General features: G+C 50.7%; 1 protein-coding gene across 2 annotated transcripts in view; it reads right to left on the bottom strand.

Moving 5' to 3' along the window:
- Positions 1-25591, bottom strand: part of Fubp3 (far upstream element binding protein 3) — a 52502-nt gene that overhangs the window by 4417 nt on the left and 22494 nt on the right. The window contains exons 3-16 of one of the 2 annotated variants that reach the window (XM_042681114.1): positions 20092-20125; positions 17370-17419; positions 16745-16816; positions 15395-15452; positions 13290-13452; positions 10621-10719; positions 9799-9903; positions 8845-8947; positions 7850-7950; positions 5622-5763; positions 1382-1542; positions 621-691; positions 435-515; positions 266-342 (exon numbers count right to left, since the gene is read on the bottom strand). In XM_042681114.1, coding sequence (XP_042537048.1) covers positions 266-342; positions 435-515; positions 621-691; positions 1382-1542; positions 5622-5763; positions 7850-7950; positions 8845-8947; positions 9799-9903; positions 10621-10719; positions 13290-13452; positions 15395-15452; positions 16745-16816; positions 17370-17419; positions 20092-20125 — 1317 coding nt within the window. Of the gene's footprint in view, positions 1-265; positions 343-434; positions 524-620; positions 692-1381; positions 1543-5621; positions 5764-7849; positions 7951-8844; positions 8948-9798; positions 9904-10620; positions 10720-13289; positions 13453-15394; positions 15453-16744; positions 16817-17369; positions 17420-20091; positions 20126-25591 lie in introns of those variants that run through there. The other variant, XM_042681115.1, reaches the window with a different exon arrangement.

The following is a 25591-nucleotide window of genomic DNA, read 5'->3' as shown; positions in this document are numbered from 1 at the left end:
AGGGGAGAGGAAATGGGGCGGGGCTCCTCAGGATGAGGAGAGGAGAGGAGGGCAGGAGAGGCTTGGTGGAACTGTAAGACAGCCCCCCTGCTTAAGGGGACCAGAGCTCCTGCAAGGTCAGAGGCTCCGCTGCACCCTTGGTGTCTCTGGGGAGCATGGAGCGGGCATGCTGCACCTGTCACCGGCTCGGGCCCCGGTCTGAGAGCCCCACCCGGGCCACACTGGCCTTTCAGGGAGCATGCGCAGCCACCGCGGCGTCACTTACTTGGGACCTGCTGTGTGGGCTGCTGCCACGCCTGGTAGGTGCTACCCCAGCCCTGGGTCAGAAACGCCGGAGGAGCGCTGTGGACGGACGACACGGGGAGTCACGGGTGCGGGGGTGGGGCACGCCGGCTCCTGCTCACCGCCTCACCCCCGGGCCCAGGGCCACCTACCTCACAGGGGTGCTGTGGGGGTTTCCGTTCACTTTAGCAGCCATGTTGGGGAAACAGCCCGAGCCTCGGGGAGCAAAGGTGCTGCGGGGAGAGGAGCAAGCAGAGCTGGGCTCTCCCGGGCCGCGCCGGGAGACGGGGGAGGGCAGGCAGCGCGGCCGGGGAGCAACGGCAGGGCGGGAGACTCACTTCTGGTGAGGCGCGGCGGGCTGGCTGAAGGGGCTCTGTCCGAAGGCGGTGGGGGCTCCGAGGCTGGCACCCTGTGTGGGCACAGAGGAGCCGTCACGCCCGTGCCCGAGCCGCGGCGCGCTCTCCACCCCGGCCCGCCCAGGACAAAGCCCGTGTCTGGGAGACAAGTGAAGGGCACGGCTCTGTGCTCACGCTAGCTTCCTTCCCACGCACGCCATGTCTGCAGCGGGGCTCGGCCCTCTAGCGACCGAGACCACCACACGGCCATGAGTGCCCTGGCACGTCCCCCGGGGAGGACCAACCTGCTTGACTCTCGCGTCAATTTAGGCTGGCCCAGGGCTCTTTCTGCCATTCTACGTCCCCACTGAGGTGAGCAGTGGCCCATCTGTCTCCATCAACTCTCCCTTTCTTTATCTGCTTTGAGGCGCCTGAAACTAAAGGCAGAGTCAATGAACGCAGCCTGCGGCCGGCGGCCAGGGCGACACGAGGGAGCCCGGGCAGTGCGGGGGAGGGCCTCGCCCGGCTGCTCATCTAAGCTGCGGGGACATGCTCTGGACTGACGCTGCAGCCTGCTAAGCTCTGCCAGGGGCTTCTCCATGGCGTCTGCCCCGGCCCTGGCAAAGGAGGGGGGCCGCCTCCACGCCTCTGGAGGAGGGAAGGGCGCAGGAAGTTCCAGGTGCCGGGGCGGAGGCGGTACCTTGGCCATCCAGAAGCAACGCCAGCTAGCATTAAGGCAGTTGGGGAAAGGCTCGAGTACGTACGCCAACTCTCTCGTCTATGAGATGTCTGGCCACCTCGATCTGCGGAGGACTGCCTCTGATGGTGAACACCCGGAGGCCGGGGTCGGTGCTGGGAGGCGGGTTCCGCTGCAGCTCCACGTGGGCCCCGGACTGCTGGTTGATGCTTTTGATGTTCTCTCCCCCTGTGGGCCAGATACACAGGGTAAGGCACTGGTGGCAATGCAAAGGCCCTGTGGCTGGAAGGGCGCTTCCTGTGGGTCAGCTCTGACTGAGAAGAGCCGTACTGAACAAGTTCTGACAAAACTCAGGGTTCCTTCCGTTGTGTCCACGGGTGCGCTCTTGAGTAAAGCTGTGGCCTGTGTGGCCAGCAGCACCCAGGTCTGCCCTGAGACTGGAGAGGCTTCCCGAAGACTGCTCCAGCCCCCACCCCAGCCACAGCCGTGGGCATGGGGGCCACCTCAGCCTAACAATGAGGACCTGGAGGCCCCAGCACGCACAATGGGCTCCTTCAGCCTGGCCGGGCCCTGGACCGCTCTCCCGCCCTCCATGGGTCAGACGGCCGGCCACAGGTCCAACAATGCCTGGAGTCCACTCAGACCTCACGATCCTGTCCCTCCTCAGGTCCCGGCCGCCTCCAGGGGTGGGGGGGTGGGGTCTAGACAGAGGCAGTCCAAGGAGAGGGAGGGGGGTGTCACAGGGGCTGCGCGGAGTGGGGCTAATGAAAATTAAGTTGGACTCTTTGAAAAACCCGAGTGTCCCAGTCTGTTAATGAAATTTGCGTAACAAAAGCTCTACCAGCCTAACAATGGTCCAATTCTTCTCTTGAAATTTCACACAACTTATAGATCTGTCAAGCCCCCTGCGCCACCCTCCCCCCCCGCCCCCCGAAGGGTACCAAAGAGGAGCCAGGACATAAGGAAAAGTTAGACTACAATTCTGCAAAGTTAGAAGGATAAAACACTGACATATCTGGAATCGACGAGTAGGGAAGCTCAAATGATGAGAAGCGAACACAGGGCAATGCTGTACCATCCCCAGTCAACATGTACCCCACAACGCCCTCAGCACCCCACCTAGCAAGCAAGGGAGGAGAGGAGACAGCAGAGATGAACGTATCTCATCTTTTTATTTTTTTTGGGTCCGGTCGTGGGACCTGAGCTCTGGGCCTGGGCGCTGTCCCTCAGCTCTTCAGCTCAAGGCTAGCGCTCTACCACTTGAGCCACAGCGCCACTTCCAGCTTTTTTCCTTTTGCTTTTGTGTGCTGAGGAATCAAACCCAGGGCCTCATGCATGCAAGGCAAGCGCTCTACCACTGAGCCACCTTCCCAGGCCCGAACTTATCTCATCTCCAGGGGTCAAGAAGCAAGCAATGAAGGCTGGAAAAGCAGAGCTGTGGCTTAAATGGTACAGCGATAGACTTGAGCAAAGAAGTCAAGTGAGAGCACAGGCTCTGTGTTCAAACTCAAGTACCAGCACATGCAGATGTGTGGGCACACATATGCACACATGCACGCTGGATCTGATGATCCCTCAGGCAGCTCAGCATCTGCCTTAATTTATACCCACTTTAACAGAAAACACCAACAAAGGGCATGTCTGACTATGCACACTGCAAATAGCTCCACGTGGCCTGCAGGTAGCCCCCACCCTCTGCATTCAGAGGCCTGGGTTTTACCTTCTTGGCCCCTGAAAAGGAAGCAGCTTAGCTTCAGGCATCTGTTTTGGGAAAGCAACAGAGAGCAAAGAACAGCGGCCACTCTCCCAGGCACCTCAGTGTTCTGGGGCTCCTACCAGCCTCTGTTGGGCTGAGGCCCAGCGGGCCCGAGACTCTCCCGGAGGCCACAGGAGCATGCTAATAAGGACAGCAGGCCCCACAACCGCATGGGGCCGGAAGGAGTTAATTTAAGTTCATCTTCTCTCAAAATGAGGTCACCAGCTTGGCACATGGTGGTGGTCTATGGACTCATTCAGTAGCCTGCTCCATTCTTCCACCTGATGGGGGGCAGAAAGGGACAGAAGCGACCCACTGGTGGCCCCCGGCTGGACGTGAAATCGTAAAGCAATTAATCAAATCTGCTAAAAGGCCTGGCTGACAGAGCAGGGCTGGCCACACTGTTGCCGGCGGTGCTGCGTTTATCATGGAAATCCAGCAGGGGCCCAGGAGGCTTCGGTCTGTGCGAGGGCAGGCCAGGCAGTGTGGGACAGGCCAGGCCGCCTGCGGTTCCCCCGCCTCACCCAGGCTCCGTTCCCTAGCCTTGGGTTGTGTGAAGACCCTCCTCCACGAGACAGGCAGCACCACTTCCCTCTGTCGTCCCTGATCCCTACAGCACGGAAGACACAGACACAGAAACACCCCCACCCCCCCTCAAATCTGTTATGATGGCCACAGTGTCACTCTCCAGGATCTTCAAGTCACATGCTCAAGTGAAAGGCTCACTGACAAATGGGTCTCGAGAGGCAATCTTCCACCTCCAGGCACGCACAGATTTAATCTCCAGATGCCCAATGGGCAGCCCTGCCAGTGTGTGGGACACACCCAATGTTCCCAGCAGCAAGAAGTACCCATGACATACCTCAGTATTATGTGCCAGAAAACCAATACAAAGCTGATGTGCTGGTCACACCTGTAATCCCAGCACTGAGGAAGGTAAGGTTGGAGGAATAGGTTTGAGGCCAGCCTGAACTATGTAACAAGACCATGCCTTAAGACAAAAACAAAACCCCTTAACGAAGCAAAACCTATTCTGCTCCTACCAATCCAGTGGTCAGTAAGGAGCATCAAAGTCCCTCCAAACATCTTAAAGACATTTGGTAATAAAAGACATCTAGTCAGGCGCAGGTGGCTCATGCCTGTAATCCTAGCTACTAAGGGAAGCTGAGATCTGAGGATTGTGGCTTGAAGCCAGCACAGGCAGAAAAGCTCATGAGAGACTCTTTTTGTTCTGCTTGTCTATCTTTGGGAGGGACAAAGGGTGAACAAATGCAGCAGTGGTACTCACTAAACACTATGTTGAAAATGAACTATACAACTTATGGGTAGGGATAGGAGCAAAAACTTGAGAGCAACAAAGGGGGGACTGTCCAAACCCTCTGCACATATCTTTACGATTAACAATTAAAGAAAGACCCCAGAGGGCTAGCTGCTTAGCCCTTCTGCTGTGTGAGGAACACGATGGTAAGAATAAAACCATCAGAACCAAAAAGGAGACCTTCAGAGACAACAATCTGACAGTCTTTATCTTGGACTAGACAGCAACCCAAATAATAAATTTCTGTTGTTTATGAAAAAAGAAAAAGGTAATGCCAGAGGTAGGTAGAGCTGTGACTCATGTGGTAGAATGCCAGCTTTGAGCACAAAACCCAGGGACAGTGCCCCCTGGCCATCCCCCCCTCAAAAGAAGAGGGGTGGGAGACAGACACACACAGACAGAAAGACAAATGAGAGACTCTGGGGAGTAAATAGATGATCTTGCTTCCTCCATATGCTTCCAAATGAAGCAACAGAGAAAATACAAAACAAGGACAAATAGAGGTCTGGGCCAGCAACAGGGCTCAGTGTGGCCCTACAAGGAGCTCCTTGCTGGAAGGGACCATGGTCATCATCAACAAGGCTCTCCACCCAACCATCCCTAACATGTGCACAAACAATTAAGAACTCACAACCAAAGCCAGGAGCCGGGGGCTCACACCTGTACTCAGGAGGCTGAGATCTAAGGATTGCCGTTGAAGCCAGCCTGGGCAAGAAAATCTGTGAGACTCTTATCTCCAATTGATCACAGAAGACACTGGAAGTGGAGTTATGGCTCAAATGGTAGAGTGCTAGCCTTGAGCACAAAAGCTCAGGGACAGTGCCCAGTTCCAGAGTTCAAGTCCCCAGTACTGGCAAAAAAAAGAAAAAGAAAAAGAAATCATAATCAGGAAGGGGTGTGTCTAAGCGGGAGAATACCTGCCTAGCACTCGTGATGTCCTGGGTTTAATTCCTAGCACTAGAAGAATAACACGAACTCCACCTTCACTTGTTACTAGTAAGGGGCAACGAAGAGATGTGTGCCACAAACAGCCTTGCTGGGACCTTGCCCCTGCGGGCCTCTGCACAGCCCGAGCCGCTCCCCTAGCAGCTTCGCCCACACGCACTGTGCTCTACCCTTGTCAGGGACAGGGGCCTCCGAGAAAGCCAGGCAACGCAGGGCTCCGCAGAGGGCGGTGGGCACCACACCACAGCTCCTCAGTCAGCAGTGCCCATGGCCTGCCCTGCCTCTCACCTTTGCCGATGACCAGGCCGCACTTATCCGCCGGCACAGTGTACGTTACTTCTTGGATGCCACCAGGGGTGCCCACACTCCAGTCACCTCGGCCACGGCCTCTTCCTCTGGCCACTGCCAGGCCTCCAAAGCCATCTCTTTCCTAGGAAGAAGACAAGGTTTGTGTGGCAGTCTGTCACCAGCACCCACACGTGTCAGGTTTTCTGGGGAAGCAGAAACATGAACAGGCTTTCAATCCATCATGTGCCCAGGGAGGATGTGTGCAGAGACATGCACATGTGAGTCATGTAAACAGCACGCGCGTGCACACAAACACACGCGCGCGCACACGCACGCGCGCACACACACACGAAACACACAGGCAGATGGAAATGCCTGCTTAAAGCCCGTGCCCTTCTCTCTGGCACTTTAATTACAGCACCAAATCTCTAGGGCCTCCTCCAAGCTGAAGCTGCTCTTTCTGTGGCTGACACATGCTGAGCCTGACGATGCTAAAGCACTCTCAGAGCTACACGAGTGTATCACATGACCCTGACTTCCCCTGGCCAGGCTGCACTGAGGGACAATTTAGTCACTGCTGTCTGAGCCAGAAGACCTTGCACTCAAGCCAGCAAAAAGGACAAAAACAGGTTGTCTTGTGCCTCAGAAAAAGCAGAAAAGTCAGTCAGGGGATCTCTGCAGGCCACTTGAGGAAGCAGAGTAAATGCTTTCAGTGCTGAACCTGGTCAGGCCAGTCCACCTCCAGCAAGAGGCTGCTCAATGGCGGTGCAGCAGAGTGAACAAGTATTTGGCAAAACCTGCTTATGTCAACTTGAGAGAACTCAACATTTATCCAGATGCTTAGCCAGCAGAAAGCTGAGGTAACTGGAGGGCTTTCCCCTGCACTCCATTTTCAGGAAAGACGACTGACAAGTAAATGCAGTAATTTGAGAGACTTCTGTTAAAACACTCACAGCCAGCTTTCTGGGTTCTTATGAGAGGTTCTCTTCAGCTGCCTCTGAAGCTTGAAACTCACAAACTTACTACAGAGAACATCAGGGACAATGCAGTGGCTGCTTCTAATCTCAAGAACTGCTGGGGATTTTGTTCAAAGCCCAGCCTTTGCTGGGTGATGGTGGCTCAGGCCTGTAAACCTACCTACCTAGAATGCTGAGATCTGAGGATCACATTTGGAAGCCAGCCCTGGCAGGAAAGTCCGTGAGACTTGTATCTCCAATGAACTTCCAAAAAGCTGGAAGTGGAGCTGTGGTTCCAATGGTAGACAGTCTGCCTTGAGTGAAAAAGCTCAGGGATGGCACCCAGGCCCTGAGTTCAAGCCCCAGTATCGGTACACCTATGCACACACCTCACAGTCCTGGATGCTAATGCAGGACATCCAAGTGCAGTGGAGGCTGTGCTTCCCCAGCACCAAGACTCAGTTTCCCCCTGCACCAAGGCTCTTTCCTCCAGCCCCAAGATTTCCGTTTCCCCCAGCACCGAGGCTGTTTCCTCCAACACTGAGATTCCATTTCCCCCAGCACTGAGGCTCTGTTTCCTCCAACACTGAGATTCCGCTTCCTCTAGTACAGAGGCTCTGCTTCTTCTAGCATCGAGGTTCCTCTTCCCCAGCACCGAGACTTAGCATCCCCCAGTACCGAGGCTGTTTCCCCCAGCACCGAGATTCCATTTCCCCTAGCTCAGAGGCTCCACTTCCTCCAGGTTTAAAGCTCAAGATGGCTGCAGAGGAAAGGAGGCTTTGGTCTTTGAGCTTCCGAAGCTGGTCCCAAGGTCACATGGCTAAGGGATGAGCTGCGAACACAATTTCCAAACTGCTGCTTTTTCCTTTGCTTCTAGTTGTTCTGACTTTTTCTTAGCCTGCACATGTGGAGGGCACTGCTAATTGGTTACCCCTCAGAGTGACTCTTTAGTACAACTGACACTTGCACTAAAAAAGACTCAGAGAGAACCAGGAGAAGGCAGCACCGGGCCTCCGCAGGGCCTGGACTGTTCCCTTGATTCCACTTCATTTAAAATACTCAGGCTGTTGAGAACTTGGCATTCTGCTTGGTATTTTCCCAAACCGTTTAAACAGGCAGAAACTTACAGGGTAAAGAAAGCCTGTGTTTTTAGATACAACAGGAAGCAATAAACCAGAAAAGGTCTCAATAGGCAGATTTAAAGAAGGCTCTGTGAAGGTGCCTCTGTTCCTGGGGCCAGATCTGTGTATCCCAACAACTGGACACACCCACCTGGGCTGTAAGAATCAGCTCGTTGATGATGTGCGCCGCGTGCTGACACCGGTCGGGAGGGCCCATGACTTGGGCTGCTCTCTCTGGACTAATGCCATCATCTGTGGAACCAAGTAAGAGACAATATTAGGAACAGCCCAAACTGGGAAGGAAACCAAAACAGGCCATTTTCTTACCAGTGCCAAAAAGGCAACGAGACTGTCACCAGTCCTACTCTTTTGCAGTGGCTCGATCAGGAAAATGTGTGATTGTATCTTTTTGCACATTTCAGGTCAATAATCACCATGCAAGTAGTTACTCTGAAACGGTATCATTAGAAGCAGACTGTGGTGGTGTACACCTGTAATCCCAGCACTTGGGAGGCTGAAGTAGGAAGATTTGAGGTTCTAGGCCAGCCTACACTACACAGTGAGATCCTGCCACAAACAAAAGCTTCTGTGTATGTTATTGTGTGTGTGTGTGTGTGTGTGTTACTGGTCGTGGGGCTTGAGCTTTGAGCCTTGATCTCCTGAGCTTTTTCACTTGAGGCTGGCATTCTACCATTTGAACTATGCCTCCACTTCTGACTTTTGGGTGGTTAACTGGAAATGAAGAGTTCCATGGACTTTCTGGCTTTGAAACTAGATCCTAAGATCTCAGCCTTCTGATTAGCTACGATTATAGGCGTATGCTTCCCACAGAGAGTGAGAGTGTGTGAAGACTTAGCAAAATTACAAGGTGGAAATGCCCTGTCCATTTCCCCACATTGTATTAACAAAACAACAACAACAAAAAAACCAAACAAGAAACCAGGCCTGTAAATGCTTAGACTAGGCATGCTGGCTGGAGGAAGGTATGTGTGAGTCAGTAAGCATGCAAAGGGCCAAGAAGAGGGAGATCAGCAATCTGGCGACACAATGTTGCAAGAAAAAAGGGGACCATATGTGCTTAGGGTCACCAGCCTGGTTTCTGAGCTGTGAAATGTGACCTGATACAGCTGTACCATGACAACCAACCTGGTTTAAACTGAATCCTCACACCAGCGTCGTTCTGGATCTTTTTGATCATTTCTCCATTTCTTCCTATCACTATCCCAACAGCAAACCTAGGCACAGACACCTAGTAACACAGACAAAACTTCATCACACCTTCTGCAAACCTGGCTTATTTTTGAAAAAGGGCAAATCATTTTTTTTTTCAAAAAATGGTTTTCATTTTATTATAAGACAATAATGGAGATAAAAATATAAGGCAAATTATAGTTGACTTCATTTTTCATGATTATTAGAGCTGACCAAAATAGTTACCAAAAAGGAAAAAAAAAATCTTACAGGTAAAAAGGACCCATTTGATTATACCAGTGATACTTCTAAGTATAGTTTCTTCATTGTGAAAGTTGTGCTGATATACAGACACCATGTCAACCTGCCATTAGTGGAGACGCAACTTTCACTGGCATTACATACATCCACCCTGCTGTGTAATCATGACTCACATCCACTTGAAGCTCTACCCATCACCCAAGCAGCTCTGTCCATTAAGCAATGCCTGGCTATACCCCCAGGCGCTCTGCTCTGATGTCCATGGTTCTACCTATCTTGCAACTGTCCTTCCATACCTGGCTGACTGAACAAAGCATACTATTTGCGATGTTCATCCATATGGTAGGAATACCAAGCGTTTCAGTGGATGAGGAAGGTAGCTCAGTGGCAGAGCGCTGGCCTGTCCCTGGGTTCATCATAGCACCACCGTCTCACCTCATCAGTATATGGGATTCTAAGTTTGAAACCATCATAACACAGATCACCGGGAATACCTGGACTTTGGCCTTTATCGGGGCAGCAAGTTAACCTTTCAAGTAAAATCTCCAATAATCTCCGCGCCCTGCAATATGCAGCTGCAATTTCCCGCACTCAGCCCCTGCCTGTCCTCACCCGTAGACAGCAAGTGAGCGCTTGCTGTCTGCTCACCTCTATGCTGCCTCCTCCCACTCGGGAGCCGAAATCACCCCGCACACCTCGAAAGTCAGCTTGGTCCTTTTCTCGGATGATCTCCAGTACCATTTCTTTTGCTTGCTGCACAAACACAAATGAAAGGTATTGTGGAAGAAAACACAAAACACATCAATCTGGGAGAAATGTCAAGATAGAGCCCTCCCTACATGGATCCAAAGATAGAAGGAACTTGTGAGAAAATCTGCTCACCATATCTGGGACTCAGGCAGGCTGCTGGTAAGGCTGAGGTGGTGAGTTTCACCAGCACTCGAATTCTACAACCAGCAATATGGCCCCCGATGGCTAGGGACTGAGCCCTAGCTACTTTCAGCAGCAGGGTGAATTCCTAGGAGTGCAGGTAATAAGCGCCTGCATGTCTGGGCTGTGGCCTATGTCCATCTCCACACCAGCCCAGAGGGCCTGCAGAGAGGCCAGGATAGGAAGGACAAGTGCCTTGGAGGAGCTGTGGGAGCCGAGCACAGGCCAGCAAAGCCAACACTGCCTCTCCTCTGAGCAGCTGCACTCACCACCACCTTCCACTCTGGGAACAGTTGAGCATGGCTCTGTTCCTGGTGCTACCCATCCTCATGCTGCCGCTGAGCACTTGAAATACAGTGAGTGAAAAAGAGGAAATGAACTTGTATTCACACTGAATGCACTCAAGTAGCCACATGTGGCCAGCGGTGCCTACACTGGACAATATACTCTTTCCGCAAACACGGGACCCCCTAGATCTGTCAGCTAACACCAAGACCTAGCCCCATATCGGGAAGCCCCGGCCCCTACAGGCTTTCCTACCTGTACTTTAAATGGATCGCCAGTGATACGAAGAGGCTTGTCTGCTCCCGTGGGCAGTGGGCCATCTTGGATCATGACCATTTTCACACCTGTCCGCTCCTGTGGAACACAAATCACACAGTGCTCAGGGCCAGAAGACGTGGACCGGACAGCACATGTCGCACCCATAAGGGGCAGCCTTCTTACCCATGGAGCTGACTTCTGGAATGTGACATATAAACCCCTTACCAAAACTATTGCCTTTCCTTTGTCTAATCCTAACATGTATATCTAAATATTAGCGAGCCTGGTCTTACCAAAGGCTGTGCTTCACGTATCTGAGCAGCATGCATGGCCACCCCGCTTCACAGGTGAAGAGGGCTCTCAATGGACAGCCCAAGGTTCCAGGGCAGCTCAAATGTGGATTCTGGACAGCAATCCCAGCGTTGTGGAAGTCTACACTAGGTTCTGAGTATGCGCACGCACGCGCACGCGCGCGCGCACACACACACACACACACACACACACACACACACGTCTGGCCACGCCCTCCCCTGCAGCTGCAAAATCCCCAGAGCTCTGCAAGCAACATTTGTTCAGAAGCAACAAGTTCAGCAAAACGGAACTTAATACATTTCTAGCCCTTCTCCTACGCCAGTATAGCTATTATTATGTTCACTGGGAAAATATGCACTTGGCAAACTTGCTGAGGATGCTAAAAGCTAAAATGTGCTCGGCCCAAGTCCTGAGGTGAAGAAGGGGACCTTGCCACTAACAGCAGCTGCTATTCATGAAGTGCCTCCCAGAATGGACATCATTTCAGCTCTGTAATGACAGAAGGGTGTGCACTTCCTGTCTCACAGAGAAGGACCCTCGGCTCTGAGTGTTTGCCTGTGTGTGTGTGTGTGTGTGTCCTGGAACTTGAACTTGGGGTACTGTCCCTGAGCTTTTGTTTGTTCAAGATTAGCACTCTAACACTTCAGCTACAGCCTCACTTCCAGATTTTTGGTGATTAACTGGAGATGAGTCTTACAAATTTTCCTGTGGTTTTGAACCACAGTTCTCAGGGCTAAGCCTCTTGATTAGCTAGGATTATAGGCATGAGACACCAGTACTGGCTTGGGTGTTTACTTTTTGACGCAGGGTCTTTGTATAGTCCACACAGGCCTTGCACTAAAAATCCTGCTCTAGCTTCCTGTATGTGTGTGTAATCACTCTGTGAGTTTTCTGCCTAAGGCTAGAGCTCCACTTGTGGCTTTTTAGTGGTTCATTGGAGATAAAGAGTCTCAGAGACCATCCTGCTCTTGCTGGCCTCTGTGACTGGTGCTCAGATCTCAGCTTCCTGAGTAGCAATGCCTGGCTTCATACCCAGCTTTTTTTTGGTCGGTCATGGGGCCTGAACTCTGGGAGCTGTCCCTCAGCTCTTCGGCTCAAGGTTAGTGCTCTACCACTTGAGACATAGCACCACTTCTGCCTTTTTCTGCTTATGTGGTGCTGAGGAATTGAACCCAGGGTCTCATGCATGCAAGGCAAGCACTCTACCACTCAGCCACCTTCCCAGCCCCCCAGCTTTTTTTTTTGGTTGGTCATGGGGCTTGAACTCTGGGCCTGGGCGCTGTCACTCAGCTCTTCAGCTCATGGCAAGCGCTCTACCACTTGAGCCACAGTGCCACTTCCAGTTTTCTGGTGGTTAATTGGAGATAAGAGTTTCATGGCTTTTCCTGCCTGGGCTGGCTTTGAACCGCAATCCACAATCCTCAGATCTCAGCCTCCTGAGTAGCTAGGATTCTTATAGACGTGAGCCACCAATGCCCAACCATACTCAGCTTTTTTTTTTTTGGTTGGTCGTGGGGCTTGAACTCTGGGCTCAGGCACGCTGTCCCTGCACTCTTCAGCTCAAGGCAAGAGCTCTACTGCTTGAGCCACAGCACTACTTCCAGCCATACCCAGCTTGAAATGAACATTTATTTTTATTTTTGGGTCCGGTTGTGGGGCCTGAACTCTGGGCCTGGGTGCTGTCCCTCAGCTATTCAGCTCAAGGATAGCGCTCTACCACTTGAGCCACAGCACTACTTCCGGCTTTTTTCTTATGTGGTGCTGAGGAATCGAACCCAGGGCCTCATGCATGCAAGGCAAGCGCTCTACCACTGAGCTACCTTCCCAGCCCCTAAATGAACATTTAAGAGCACAGAACTAATGAGATGAGAACTAGGGCAGGGCCCCAGATTGATGCTGCAGTTTCACTGGAGATGTTGCTATGTGATGGCACACTAACGGTCCTGACAGCCTTAGGGCCATGATGGCTATGTGCCAGGGGACACCTGTCCCAACACATGCAGGCACACTTGGCATGGGGCCTGGCCACAGCACACGCTCAGCATGTGCCTGCTGAATGGAGGAAGGCCTCTCTTACATGGGCAGAGATTTGGAGGGGAAGCTCAGCATCCATGTGCAAGGCCAGCCCCAGAGGGGAAGCTAGATATGATACCCCCCCCAGGAGGATGAAAGCCCACCGGCCCCTCCCCCCAGGGGGATGAAGGCCCACTCACCCTTTCCTCCCAGGAGGATGAAGGCCCACTCCCCCCTCACCCCCCCAGGCGGATGAAGGCCCACTGCCCCACCCCTTGCCCCCCTCAGGAAGATGAAGCTGCTGTAGGGCAGCATTCCTCCATGCTGTGAGGCTTACACACCTGCAATTGCTTAATTGTTTCCCCTCCTTTGCCAATGACCAGACCCACTTTTGATGCAGGGATAAGGATCTCCTGGACTGTGCTGTTGCCATCGATGTCGTTATGAAAGCCAGGCCCATTCCGACAGCGGTCCACAATCTGCCCCAGGAGTCGTTTGGCTTGTCTTTGGGAGGGAAGAAAACCAAAGAGAACCAGCATTAAATGGGTGCCTGAGGTCAGCAAGGAAAGGCAACAGCGCTGGGAAAAGCACGAGGACTCAATCAGCTCCAGCTCCTGCCCCACAACCTGGGAGGTCTCTGCGCTATCCACCATGTTTCTGGGCTGGAATTTAAAAGCAATGCACACCACAACACCGCTGTGTCCACACAGAGCAGGCTACTGACAGACACCATGGTGCTCTACATGGCTGCCTGGCGCTGCCTCCCGCTGGAGCGTAGCTGCCCTGGTGGCAGGGAACCCCCTCTTACCCCTGGGTACATCTCTCTGCCTCCCAACCCAGCGCAAACCCCTCACAGAGTACAATTCAGTATACACTTGTTCAACAAGGGCAAGAGGGAGAGGGGAGGGGGAGGGGGAGAGGAAGGGGAGGGGGAGGGCCAGCGCGCAATGAAAAAGACGGGAAGAAAGCAAGCAAGGGTTAGTAGTTGTTGCTCCAATGCCACCAAACTCCCAATTTCTTCTCCATGACCAATCAAACTGTCCTACGACTCTCAAGCTACAGCCAGGAAGGACAGCGTCATGAGACGAAGGAAGGGGGGCAGGGCCTCGCCCTGCTGCAGCCATGCACTCGCAGGCAGGCGCCTTTTGGTGCAGCCCGTTCACAGTAGGACCCAGGGCTTGGCTCAAAGGCCATGCGACTAGCGTTCACGCCTGTAAGATGTATGTTAGAAGTGTGACCCAGCCTACCAATGTTATCTGTTGGGCCAATTTCTTTTTCTGCACCAGAATCTTCCCTGGCTGTTGGTTATTTGCTGCCTTTCTCCATCTCTGAGACAGCAGGATCTGGCTACTGAACATCTGGCTGTAGTAATGTCCACTGGAGAAGAGGGAGATAGCCTCCCAAAGTCACAGTCCTGGCGACTCAAGCCCTCTGGCAGGCGAGAGGTAGGGACGGTTAGAAGAGTGGCAGGAAGAAGGAGAGGGGAAGCAGAGGTTGCCTTCTCAAGTCGTGAGCCCTCGTGTGCACAATCAGCTTCACAGCCTTTCTCCACTGCACAGCTTTGCAGCATTTTGCTGGCGGACTAGATTAACCTGCGCTGGAAGAAAATATCGCGACTCCAGCAGACCCATCCAGCTTGCCCTATAATGCACACCTGCCAGCCACAGTTATTCTGGTTCACCGCTTGCAATGTTACAGCAGAACAAGAGAATTTAAACTCATCTGGACTCCCCGAGAAATGGAAACAATAAAACAACCCTACCTATTGAGCCAGACATAATCTCAGCACCCTGTCTGCATGTACAACACTACGCTAGATTGAAAAGGGAAAGTGAGCTGCCTCAACTCAACACCCCACCCCCAGAGGGAGCTTGGGTTAGGAGGCCTGTGTCTGGCACAAGGCTCTGAGCAGCTGCACATCAACACAGCAAAGAATGCCAATGCTGTTGCAAGGGCTCCAAAAAGTCAAGACACCTCTGCGCCAGTTCCACTGGCCCCTAAATGGAGTGAAGGCAAGAATGGCTTCATTTGGCTCAGAAATATCAGAAAGTAAGAGGATCAGCCCAGGCAAAGATGTGGTGCCAGGGTTCTCTGTAGCTCACGAAGTGACAGGCCCTCACGTGAAGGTGGTGTTAACAAGAACAAATCAATTGGCATGTGGACGGGCGAATGTCCGCTCCCGAGACCCTGGTTTATAAAGGGGATGCATGACTGCTGTGGGGCATCCTGCAGGTTTGGAATAAAGGCAATACCTTGTGTATTTAAGGCAAGAGAAAAGCCCCTGGCATGGCAACCTCCCAGATCTCTTTCCTGTTCGAGTGTTGGCTGTGTGGCCAGACCGCAGCACACATCAACAGGGTTCAGTAGCGGTTTTGCCCTTCCATTGCTCCCCACTTGGGGAAGGAGGAAAAAGAGTGAAAGGAAAAAGTAAATAAAATAAACTTACTCAATACTTTCTGGGGTTCCGGTAAGTACACAGGGCCTCTCTGGAATCCCAGAACTCTCTACAAGAAGAATCAAGAAGATGAGGTGTGTTGGTGGGCACCGGGCAGCCGGGTGCCAGGTGTGTTGGTGGGCACCGGGCAGCCGGGTGCCTCTGCCTCTGTGTGCAGGCCGTCTCTGCGCTGTCCCTGCAAGCTGGTTCCTACACCAGTCGCACTGGAGTCCAGGCTCCCTAAAAGCCAGTGTGCCTGCTTTGTGCGGGGACAGCAGAGGAGCGGGCAGCTCCATCCTAGCTTCTCGGGCAGCGAGGAGGTCAGGAAGCTCAGGTCTGTGACCCACCCAGGGGCTACTAATCCCCCAGCCACCTCGCCTTTCCTCAACTCCTCCACTTCTAAAGCAGGCTTCAAGTAGCTGAGGCACACTAGAGAGGAACCAAACGATCAACACATTGGGGTTCCCAGTTACTGCACGAGCACCTCAAGAGATCAACAACGGCACTGTGCCGCTGGTCCCAGGCTGCTCAACAACACTGCACACCATGAGTTCACTCGTTTCTCAAAACTACTTCTCTTAATCCTTCCTCAAAAACTTGAAAGAGAGGCTGGGGATGAAGCTAACTGGTAGAAGTATTTGCCTAGCACGTGAGAGGCCGAGTTCAATCCCCAGCACTGCCAAGAAAACAAACAAACAAAAAAACCCAAGGGGGAGGGGGGAAGAAAAAACTTGAAAAGAGAAACTAGCTCAGGCAGTCACTGTCTTCCCAGTGTCTTTTTAAACAACAGCATGTCACTAGTCAAATGTTCTCCAGACTCCTCTCCAGTGAAAGAGGTCAAATTCAGATGAGACCATACAACTATAAATAAAACAAAACACGGTTTTTTTTTCAGTCTGTCTCCTCCACAGCCATGGCCAAATCTGAGCCTGGTGGGAAGGTCCTGAAGCAGCCGGAACCCACACGGGTCCTATTCCCTCGGGGGGGGGGGGGGGGGGGGGGGGGAGCCAGCGTGCAGCCCCTGGGAGTGACTTCAAAGCTACACGGCTCCTGGAGGCCCCACTATGTCTGGCATAACATTCTGGTGCAGAAAACCAGGTCCTAGACAGCAGGTGTTCAGAAGGGGCACGCCTGGCCACAGAGCTGCAGAAGTCCTACCCAGCAGGCAGGTGGATGCTGTGTGTCTGGGTTGGCTCTCGCTCTAGTGCTCCCGTGGGAAGCCAACTGCAGAGGTGCAAGGAGGACACCGCACATACTTACCCAAGCCCCACACTGCTGAACGGCAGCAAAGCACTAAACCTGGACACTGTGCAAAACACTGATTTCTATGAAAGTAAGAGCTATCAGTGAAGAAGCCCTTACCTGAAGCAATCTGAATTTTGCAACCAGATTCTGCCTGAATCCGTGAGATCTGCTCACCTCCCCTGCCGATAACTGCAACAAATTGAACAGGGTCAGAATATGCCTTTCATTCCATGTTCAACCACGCATAAGTGACTCAATTAACTCAATAAACATCTGCACCCGGCTTGCTGCTCACTACAAATCCAGTGGGCCTTGTGGGCAGATCTCAACTCTTCAGGCATTACAGCAACAGAAAGCCCATGTGAGACACTGCAGACAGAGCACTTGGGCTGCTGGGGAACTGGGCCCAGACTCCATTACTCTGCCTTCTCCTTGGCCTAGGGAGAGGCTGCAGTGCTCCACAGCTGTATAGAACACGTGAGAAGCATCCTACTAAATCACTTCATGAGATATAAAGAAGAACAAACAAAAACAAGACAGAGGGGGAGGGGGGAGGCTGGGAAGGGAGGTGAAGGGTTAACAAAGGAGGAGGCTGCACTGCTTGGTAAGAAATGTATGCATTATCCTGACCATGTAATTGTAACCCCTCTGTACAGTATGTTCTCAAATAAAATAAAATAAAAATTAAAAAAAAAAAAAACAAGACAGAAATTAGGGGAAAAGAGGTACTGTAAATACTTACTAAAGCCCACCATTTTATCAGGCACTTTGAATTCTTCTGTTATTACTGCCCTAAAGACACAAAACAAAACACCATTTTGGAGGGGAAAAAAGCCACATAGAACACAGAATTTTATAACCATTTTAGAACCTCAACTTTCCCATACTGCAATGAGGCACGACAAAGACTTAAAAGAATCATGCCAATTTGGCCAACGACTCGTAAGCATTGACTCAATGTCATTAAGTGATCCTTTGGGTTTCCTTAAACCAGCTCCTCTTTTTCTTCGAGGGTGGGGAACGTTTTTTCTGGCCAAAGGCCAAGTTAGCACATGACATTTGCTGGTACTGAAGATTACGTTGCTCTGGAAAAGCTCCCAGACCCATGACGTTTCAAATCCCACTGTGGTTGCCTTGGCAGGGCCAGACCAAATGATGCTGAAGGGCTTACGTAGCCCTGGGCCCGATGTGCCCCACTCCTGACAGCTGCCCCACTCCTGTCGGTTGCTCTGTACACCTGTTAGGCCCTCTCTCCTGCATCGGCCATCTATCCCAGAACACTAGGGACCCTGCAGGCTTTGGGGAGGTGTGCAGGCGGTTTAGTATGTCATCTTCCTCTACCTGAAGAGGTAACAACTTTTCCTTAACGCTTCTGGTTTCCCCATCTTTTTATTGTTTTCTGGTCTCCTTTCAATTGATCTATGTCTCTGAACAAAAAAAGGTGAAATGCTTCAAATGAACAGTATGCAATGAAAGTCTAACCAGTGTTGACCAAGACAGAACAGTCGGCTCCCTTACGCTGAGAGGCGCTTCTTCTGTCAAGCAGCATACCATCCATTATGTTTTGTTTTTTTTTTTTAAACCACTGCACTGGCTCTTTCAACAAACCCTTGAATTTGCCATACAGTGTATTGTGGACAATATCCAATTTGCCTGACACCCCAGAAAGCAATTAAATCTAAACATTTACCTTAGGAGGAAGCTAAATGCAAGTAGTTTTGGGGGAAAAAAAGGCAAGCATTTTTAAACATCTTTCACACAGCTGGATTTTTACCCATCACAGAAAAGACTGAATAAAGTGCATGTTTTTTAGAGGAAATGCAGCACTTACAAGAAATGCAATAGCATAAATAGCATTTGCCACTGATCACAGTGATAGAAGCAGACAGTCTTTTTGTGTTTACATCCTCAGGCTTGTGTACAGGTGTGCCCTCTCTCTCTCTCTCTCTCTCTGGTGTATGCATCTACCTTAAAATCAGGCAATTCTTGGCTTCCTAGTTAGTGACACTGTGATGCCAATGCTAGCTCTGGCCGTCTAACAGGCCGAAGCAGGCTGTACCTGTGCACTGCTGTCTGTCAGGGATGACAGCACTCCTGTATGTGTGGCTGCCGCACGTGCGCGCGCGCTCTTACATGCACGGCACACTGTCTACTCTCAGAAGGCATTACAGGAAACTGACTAGAGGGCCTTCAACAACCACAATGGGAATGTCACAGAGCTCGGCAGCATCCTGGCCTGAGAAATAAAGCTGACAGATGCTCTGGGGAAGAGGTGCACCAGGATGATCTCTCCGGCTTTCTGGAAGAAAAGGCTCTGTTCTAAATGCAAGGCTAAACCTTGCTCGTCTAATGCTCTAGGCACACACATTTTGGAAAGTAACATCTTGACTAATTATAGCTTATTTAACAGAATACGGTTTAATAGGAAAGAGTTTGATACTAGCAATCTTGTTTCAGTTACTGCAATTCATTAATTAACAAAAGAAAGCAAACAAGAAGAAAAGCAGGCTATAACTCTGGGGCAACTGACAGCCTCTGGTGACTTCTTGAAGAGCACAGGCAGACCTGTGGCGCTGACGGAGCTGCCATGGAACAGAGTCCCTGGGGAGAGTGGCACACTTCCTTCTTTTTAGGATGACCTTCAGACCTCAAATATCCTGCCTTCCAGGCTGGCCTTTTCTTTTTCTTTTTTTTTGTTGGTCGTGGGGCTTGAACTGTGGGCTTGGGCGCTGTCCCTGCGCTCTTCAGCTCAAGGCAGGTGCTCTACCGCTTGAGCCACAGCGTCACTTCCGGTTTTAGAGTGGTTTATTGGAGATAGAGAGTCTCACAGACTTTCCGGCCTGGGCTGGCTTTGAACAGTGATCCTCAGATCTCAGCCTCCTGAATAGCTAGGATTGCAGGCGTGAGCCACCGGCGCCTGGCTCAGACTGGCCTTTTCAAAGGCACCTCACAGGTCTTTGAATCTCTCAAAATCCTCAATACTTAACAAGGCTGTAAGGGGAAATGGAGGCAGAAAACCCATAAACCAACTGGGAGCTTGGCCAAGATTCTCTGGCCAGTCCCTATCACCGAGGTGGGGCTCTCACTCCTGGTCTCCCCAAACCCTGCCCCACTCTCTGGGCCCCAAGACCTCATGTACTTCCTGAGTGAAGAGGCTGAGGGAGGAGAGTCCTTAGACCCTGGGAAAACCTCTAAAACCAGGTGGGACAATTTCACATTCTCTCCTTTCAAATTAAAAATGTGTCGTCTCCTAACGTTAGGCACAAAAGGGGTGGCTTTTTAGCTCTTGCCATCAGTTTGTGCGTGGGCTTATGCAGTCCTGGGCGGTCCTGGGAATCTTAAGGAAATCTAGCCTGTGGCTTCCACACTCCCAACCTCTGACTTGCTAACACTCCAGTACAGATGGTGGATCAATAAACAATTAGAAATGATCAATAAATAATAAAACATAACCCACTGCTTACCTTTGATGTACCAGGGCCCCTAACTGGTTACCCACTGTGGCAAAGAGAAAGAGAAAAGAAAAATCAAAGCATTAGCACGGATAAACTAACTTCATCCTCCTAAGAGTTCTTACCATTTCAGGGGGAAGAAAGGCAGACAGAGAGAAAGCAAACAGTAATTTAGGCTCAGTGGCTGAAATGAATGCGGTATATGATATGAAACAGGAGGGGACATCTTGATCAACACGGTCTCCAACCCAGTGTCCAGCTGAACGCAGGCTAAGACATTGATCTGTGTGTGCACACGCTGTGAGGCCTAAATCCCTCTGACTTCCTACCTCCCTCCTGTTTCAGACCCAAACTCAATGTGAAGGCAGAAAGGGCCCTACTCTCTCTTTTAAAAGCAAATGAGAAGACTTAACCCCCTGGCAGCATTGTTGGGGAGGCTCGGGGCAGCTGCTGCGGTCACTAAGGACCTGCACATATGTTCCTGGCTCCCTAGCACAAGCAGCCCCAGAGAGGACGAGGCCTTCCTCCTCTGGCTTTCTGGATGCTCAGAACACACGGCAGCCTCCCCAGCCCATTTCACAGATACGGCGCTGCCAAACAGCCTCGGATGATTAAAACCCACGCTGTAATCACAGTCCCACTACTTTTGCTATGCTGTATGCTTCAGCTTCTCCTCTTTCAGCTATTGATGAGTGTCTCCTTTGCCTACCATCAGCAGAAATGATTCTGTGGTGTTTCTCGTTTGGAAAATGCAGCGAAAGAAATACCGTCAGTAGACAATGAAAAAGTATAAAACCCAAACATAATACCTTCCCAGATGCTAAAAAGAGCATTAAAAAATGTCTCTGGCAAAGTTATTACAAGGACAGACTTGCAAGAATAAGAAGGAAAGGACCAACTACACTAACTTCAGGACAAAGCAAAAAGGTCTGACACCTGAAATATAGAACTGACTGCCCTTCTTGCAGCTCAAATGCTACCTGCCATTCTAACTGAACAGTCGCTGGTCATAAAGAGACAGAGGAAAAGAAACCAGACCACAACACTCTCAAAGAAAACACTGAAAAACAATGCCAGCAAAAAGTAAATGAAGACACTGAGTTTATTGAAGCTATTGATCCAGAACAAATACTGTATCTCTTCTGGATCAATAGCAGGATAATGGTTTGCAGCCAAAAAGATAGACACAGTATTCTGTTAATCTGCTTATCTCAGGAATAAGAGAATTGATTCTTAATTGACTCTTAAAACTTTTTCTGCGTGTTTCCAGTCTGGACTGGACGTGTAGCACTTCCTCATTCACTTTTCTCCCTTAGGAAAGGAATGCTATCAGCTGGGGCCTGTGTGGAGCAGGGCCATCTTCTGATGAAGGCCGGGAGGAGAGGAACGCTGAGGACAGAGCATTGTTCCTGTTCGGCAGTGCAGTGGAGCTGGGCTCGGTGGCTCACAGCTCCTGTCCCTGCTGTGGGCTCTGTGGCCTAGGCTGCATCGAGGCGTCAAGAACGCAAGCTTAGATTTACCAACTGTCTCCACAGTTCCTTGCCTCATGAGAAACCACTGAGGACAGAGAACTAAATGTCTTCAAATGAAGGAGGACACAGGTAGAGTACGGATGCCCCAAGGAGAGCAATGTGGCTAGACGGTGCTTCTTGGCCTGGGGTGCGAGTGAGGATCATCAGACAGTGGTATGTCTAACACGGGGGAGCCCCAAAATAGAGAAATTCAAGAGAACATTCCCGAGGGCTTCTATAAAGGCCACTCAAAATTCTGTGCTCACCACAAACATGGAAATGCATGTCTATTAGTAGGTGAGGGTCAGCAGCTACCCTCGGGTGGAGGGGCAAGCAAAGACAAACCTTCCCCACTGTGATCCCTACCGCCGCTGCTCCCCCTCAGGTGGAGGTATGAGCAAGGACCAGCATAACTGCCCCACCTAACAGTGCCCACCCCACAGCTACTCAGGAGCTCAGATCTGAGGATGAGGTTTGAAGCCAGCCCCGGGAGGAAAGTGACTTTTTTTGGGGGGGAGAGGGAGGGAGGGAGGCAGTCCTGGGGCTTGAACTCAAGAGTATAGGCACTGGGGGGAGGGGGGAGGCTGGGAAGGGAGGTGAAGGGTAAACAAAGGAGGAGGCTGAAATGCTTGGTAAGAAATGTATGCATTATCCTGTCCATGTAATTGTAACCCCTCTGTACAGTATGTTCTCAAATAAAATAAAATTAAAAAAAAAAAGAGTATAGGCACTGTCTCTGAGCCTCTTTGTGCTCAAAGCTAGCACTATACCACTTGAGCCACAGTACTACTTTTTGGCTTTCTCAGAGTAGTTTATTGGAGATAAGAGTCTCACATACTTTCCAGCCTGGGCTGGCTTTGAATGGTGATTCGCAGATCTCAGCCTCCAGGATTACAGATAAGGGTCCTGACTGGGCGAGACTCTTCTCTCTAATTATTCACCAAAAAGCTGAAAATAGAGCTGTGGATCAAGAAGTAGAACAATAACCTTAAGAACAAAAGCACAGGGACAGCACCCAGGCCCTGAGTTCAAGTCCCAGGACCAGCACCAAAAAACCTCCGAACCCAATGACAACAGTGCCAGTCAGTGCTCAAGACAGGCCGATGGGGGAGGGGAAGGGAAAAAACAAAATGCTTAGATACAGTTGACCCATTGTAACAATGAGATGTACAAGATGCTAGGTTGAAAAAAGAACTTTACAATTTAGGCGTGGAGGGGCGTGGAGGGGGAGTATAGTTGTGGAGGTGGGAGGGAAGGGATAGTAGGGGAAAAACAAAGGAGGAGGCAACAATGCTTGATAGGAAATGTACTCATTATCTTGCTCATGTAACTGTAACCCCTCTGTACAGTATTTTTTTGTTGTTGGTCGTGGGGATTGAACTCTGGGGCCTGGACGCTGTCCCTGAGCTCTTCAGCACAAGGCTAGCGCTCTACCACTTGAGCCACAGCGCCACTTCCGGTTTTCTAGTGGCTTATTGGAGATAAGAGTCTCCCTTGCCAGGGCTGGTTTTGAACCATGATCCTCAGATCTCAGCCTCCTGAGTAGCTAGGATTACAGGGGTGAGCCACCGGCACCCAGTGTACAGTATTTTTATAATAAAAACATATTGAGAGAAAAAAAAGGCAGGCAGATGACAGGCAGGCATGGTACAGAACAGCAAGTCAGTGATGACACACCCAGAGGCAACCCCACACCATGGGACTTCCAAAGGGTCCCTGCTGCTGCCTCTTCTGAGGAGTTCCCTCTCATGGGACTGTCACAGTGCTCTCCCAGGCCCAGCCAGTGACACGCAGTGGCTGAGGGGACGTGAGGCTTCCTGTAGCCCGCAGCAATCCTGGCCTGGGCGCAGGAGAGCTCTGAGGCCCTAGGCCAGTTATCTGTCACTGATTTTGCCAATTATTTGGGGTTTTTGAAATGAGGAAATTCTTCGGGGCTGTCTCAATACGGGACTCTTGCTTGCAGCTCCTCTTGTGAATGAGGAAGAACAGGTGAGTAATCTAACTGCTGCGGAGGGGAATGAACCGGGACTTGTACCCTTCTCCAGAGCAATGGACACCGAGAGAAAAATCATCCGGACCAGGCACAATGCCACAGCTACTCAGGAGGTGAAGATATGGGTCGCACTTTGAAGTCAGCCTGGGTAAAAGTTAACAGGACCTCATTTCAACAAACCAGGTACAGTGGTTTGCTCCTGTGATCCTAGCTATGAAGAGGCCTAGAATAAGAGGTTCACAGACTGAGGCCAGCTCCAGGCCCAAACACAGATTAAAAACAAAAACTAACGTCAAAAATAGGGTTGGGAAGAATGGATCAAGGGGAAGAGCACCTGCCTAGAAAGTACAAGGCCTTAATTTAAAAAAAACAACAAACAAACAAAAAACCCCTATACCACAAAGAGACAGACAGCACTAAGACTTATTTGCAGCTAAGCAAGTAGACATGAAATCAACCCGGGAGCCAGGCGCCAGTCGCTCACGGCTGTAATCCTTCTCAAGAAGCAAAGATCTGAGGATCACAATTCAAAGCCAGCAGGGAAGTCTGTGATGCTTATCCACAATGAAACACACCAAAAGGTGGAAGTGAAGCTGTGGCTCAAGTGGTAGAGGTAGACTTGAGCATAAAAAGCCCAGGTCCTAGGGGCTGGGAAGGTGGCTCAGTGGTAGAGCGCTTGCCTTGCATGCCCGAGGCCCTGGGTTCGATTCCTCAGCACCACATAAGCAAAAAGAAAAAAGCCGGAAGTGGTGCTGTGGCTCAAGTGGTAGAGTGCTAGCGTTGAGCTGAAGAGCTGAGGGACAGCGCCCAGGCCCAGAGTTCAGGCCCCATGACCGGACCCAAAAAAAAAAAAAAAAAAAAAAAAAAGCCCAGGTCCTGAGCCTAAGCCCCCGGACCAGCACAGAAATCAAACACAACAAAAACAAGAATAACAACAACAAAAAACAACCAGTTTTGTGAAAACAAAAGAATATACTGTGGGCAATAGGGTTATCTACAGTGATCCCTCATCTGTATCAAGTTCCGTTCCAGAGACCCCCGCGATGGGTAAAAATCCACAAAGTAGCAGCGTTAAACAGTCATCCCTTACTGTATCATAATTCATTGCTATTTCTCAGATTTTCACCTATCACAGGGGTCTCTGGAACGTATCTCCCACGATAGGTAAAGGATTACTGTGGATTTTGTGGTTTTGTTTTTTTAAAACCCACAATACAGTAAAGCCATAACAAGTATATGCAATATGGTGAGGGATGATTGTATTTCATATGTCTTTATTTCATTTACACATGTATTTTATGTGTGCAACTAACTGGTTCTGATTAAAATGATTATCTTATTTGCACTGCAACTGGTATTTTGTATGTATGTATGTATGTATGTATGTATGTATGTGCTGGTGCTTGAACTCAGCCTTGTGCTCAGCTTTCTGGGTTGTTTTTGTGTCCGTTCTGGGGCCTGTGAACTCTTTTGTTTTTTCATTCCAGCCTAGTGCTCCTACCACATGAGCCACAGCTCCACTTCAGGTTTTTTGCTGGTTAACCGGAGATACGATTTCATGGACTTTCTTGTGCGGTCTGGTTTTGAGCCGCAATCCTCATATCTCAGCTTCCTGAGTAGGTACCTCTCAAGCTTCGTTATCTGCATTTTCAAGCACTACACTTACTGTGTATCACACAAAGACCTAGGTTTTTGTGTCCTTTCTGTCACTGACCAGCTAGGTAGCAAACTACTTCTTCCTTATCTATCTGTACAATAAGAAGTTCCTTCTGAGCCCAGGGCTGGTGGCTCACATCTGAAATCCTAGCTACTCATGAGTCTGAGATCTGAGGATTGAGGTTCAAAACCAGCCAGAGCAGGAAAGTCGGTGAGACTCTTAGCTCCAATAAACCACTCAGAAAACTGGAAGTGGCGCTGTGGCTCAACGTGGTAGAGCGCTAGCCTTGAGTACAAAGAGCTCAGGGACAGCGTCCAGGCTAAGTTCAAACCCCATGCCCAAACCCCTGTC

Source organism: Dipodomys spectabilis, unplaced genomic scaffold, assembly GCF_019054845.1.
Source record: "Dipodomys spectabilis isolate Male_0828 unplaced genomic scaffold, ASM1905484v1 ptg000067l, whole genome shotgun sequence".
Classification (NCBI taxonomy): Eukaryota; Metazoa; Chordata; class Mammalia; order Rodentia; family Heteromyidae; genus Dipodomys; species Dipodomys spectabilis.
Note: the sequence above shows the minus strand (reverse complement) of the source record. Positions and strands in the feature narration are given on the sequence as shown.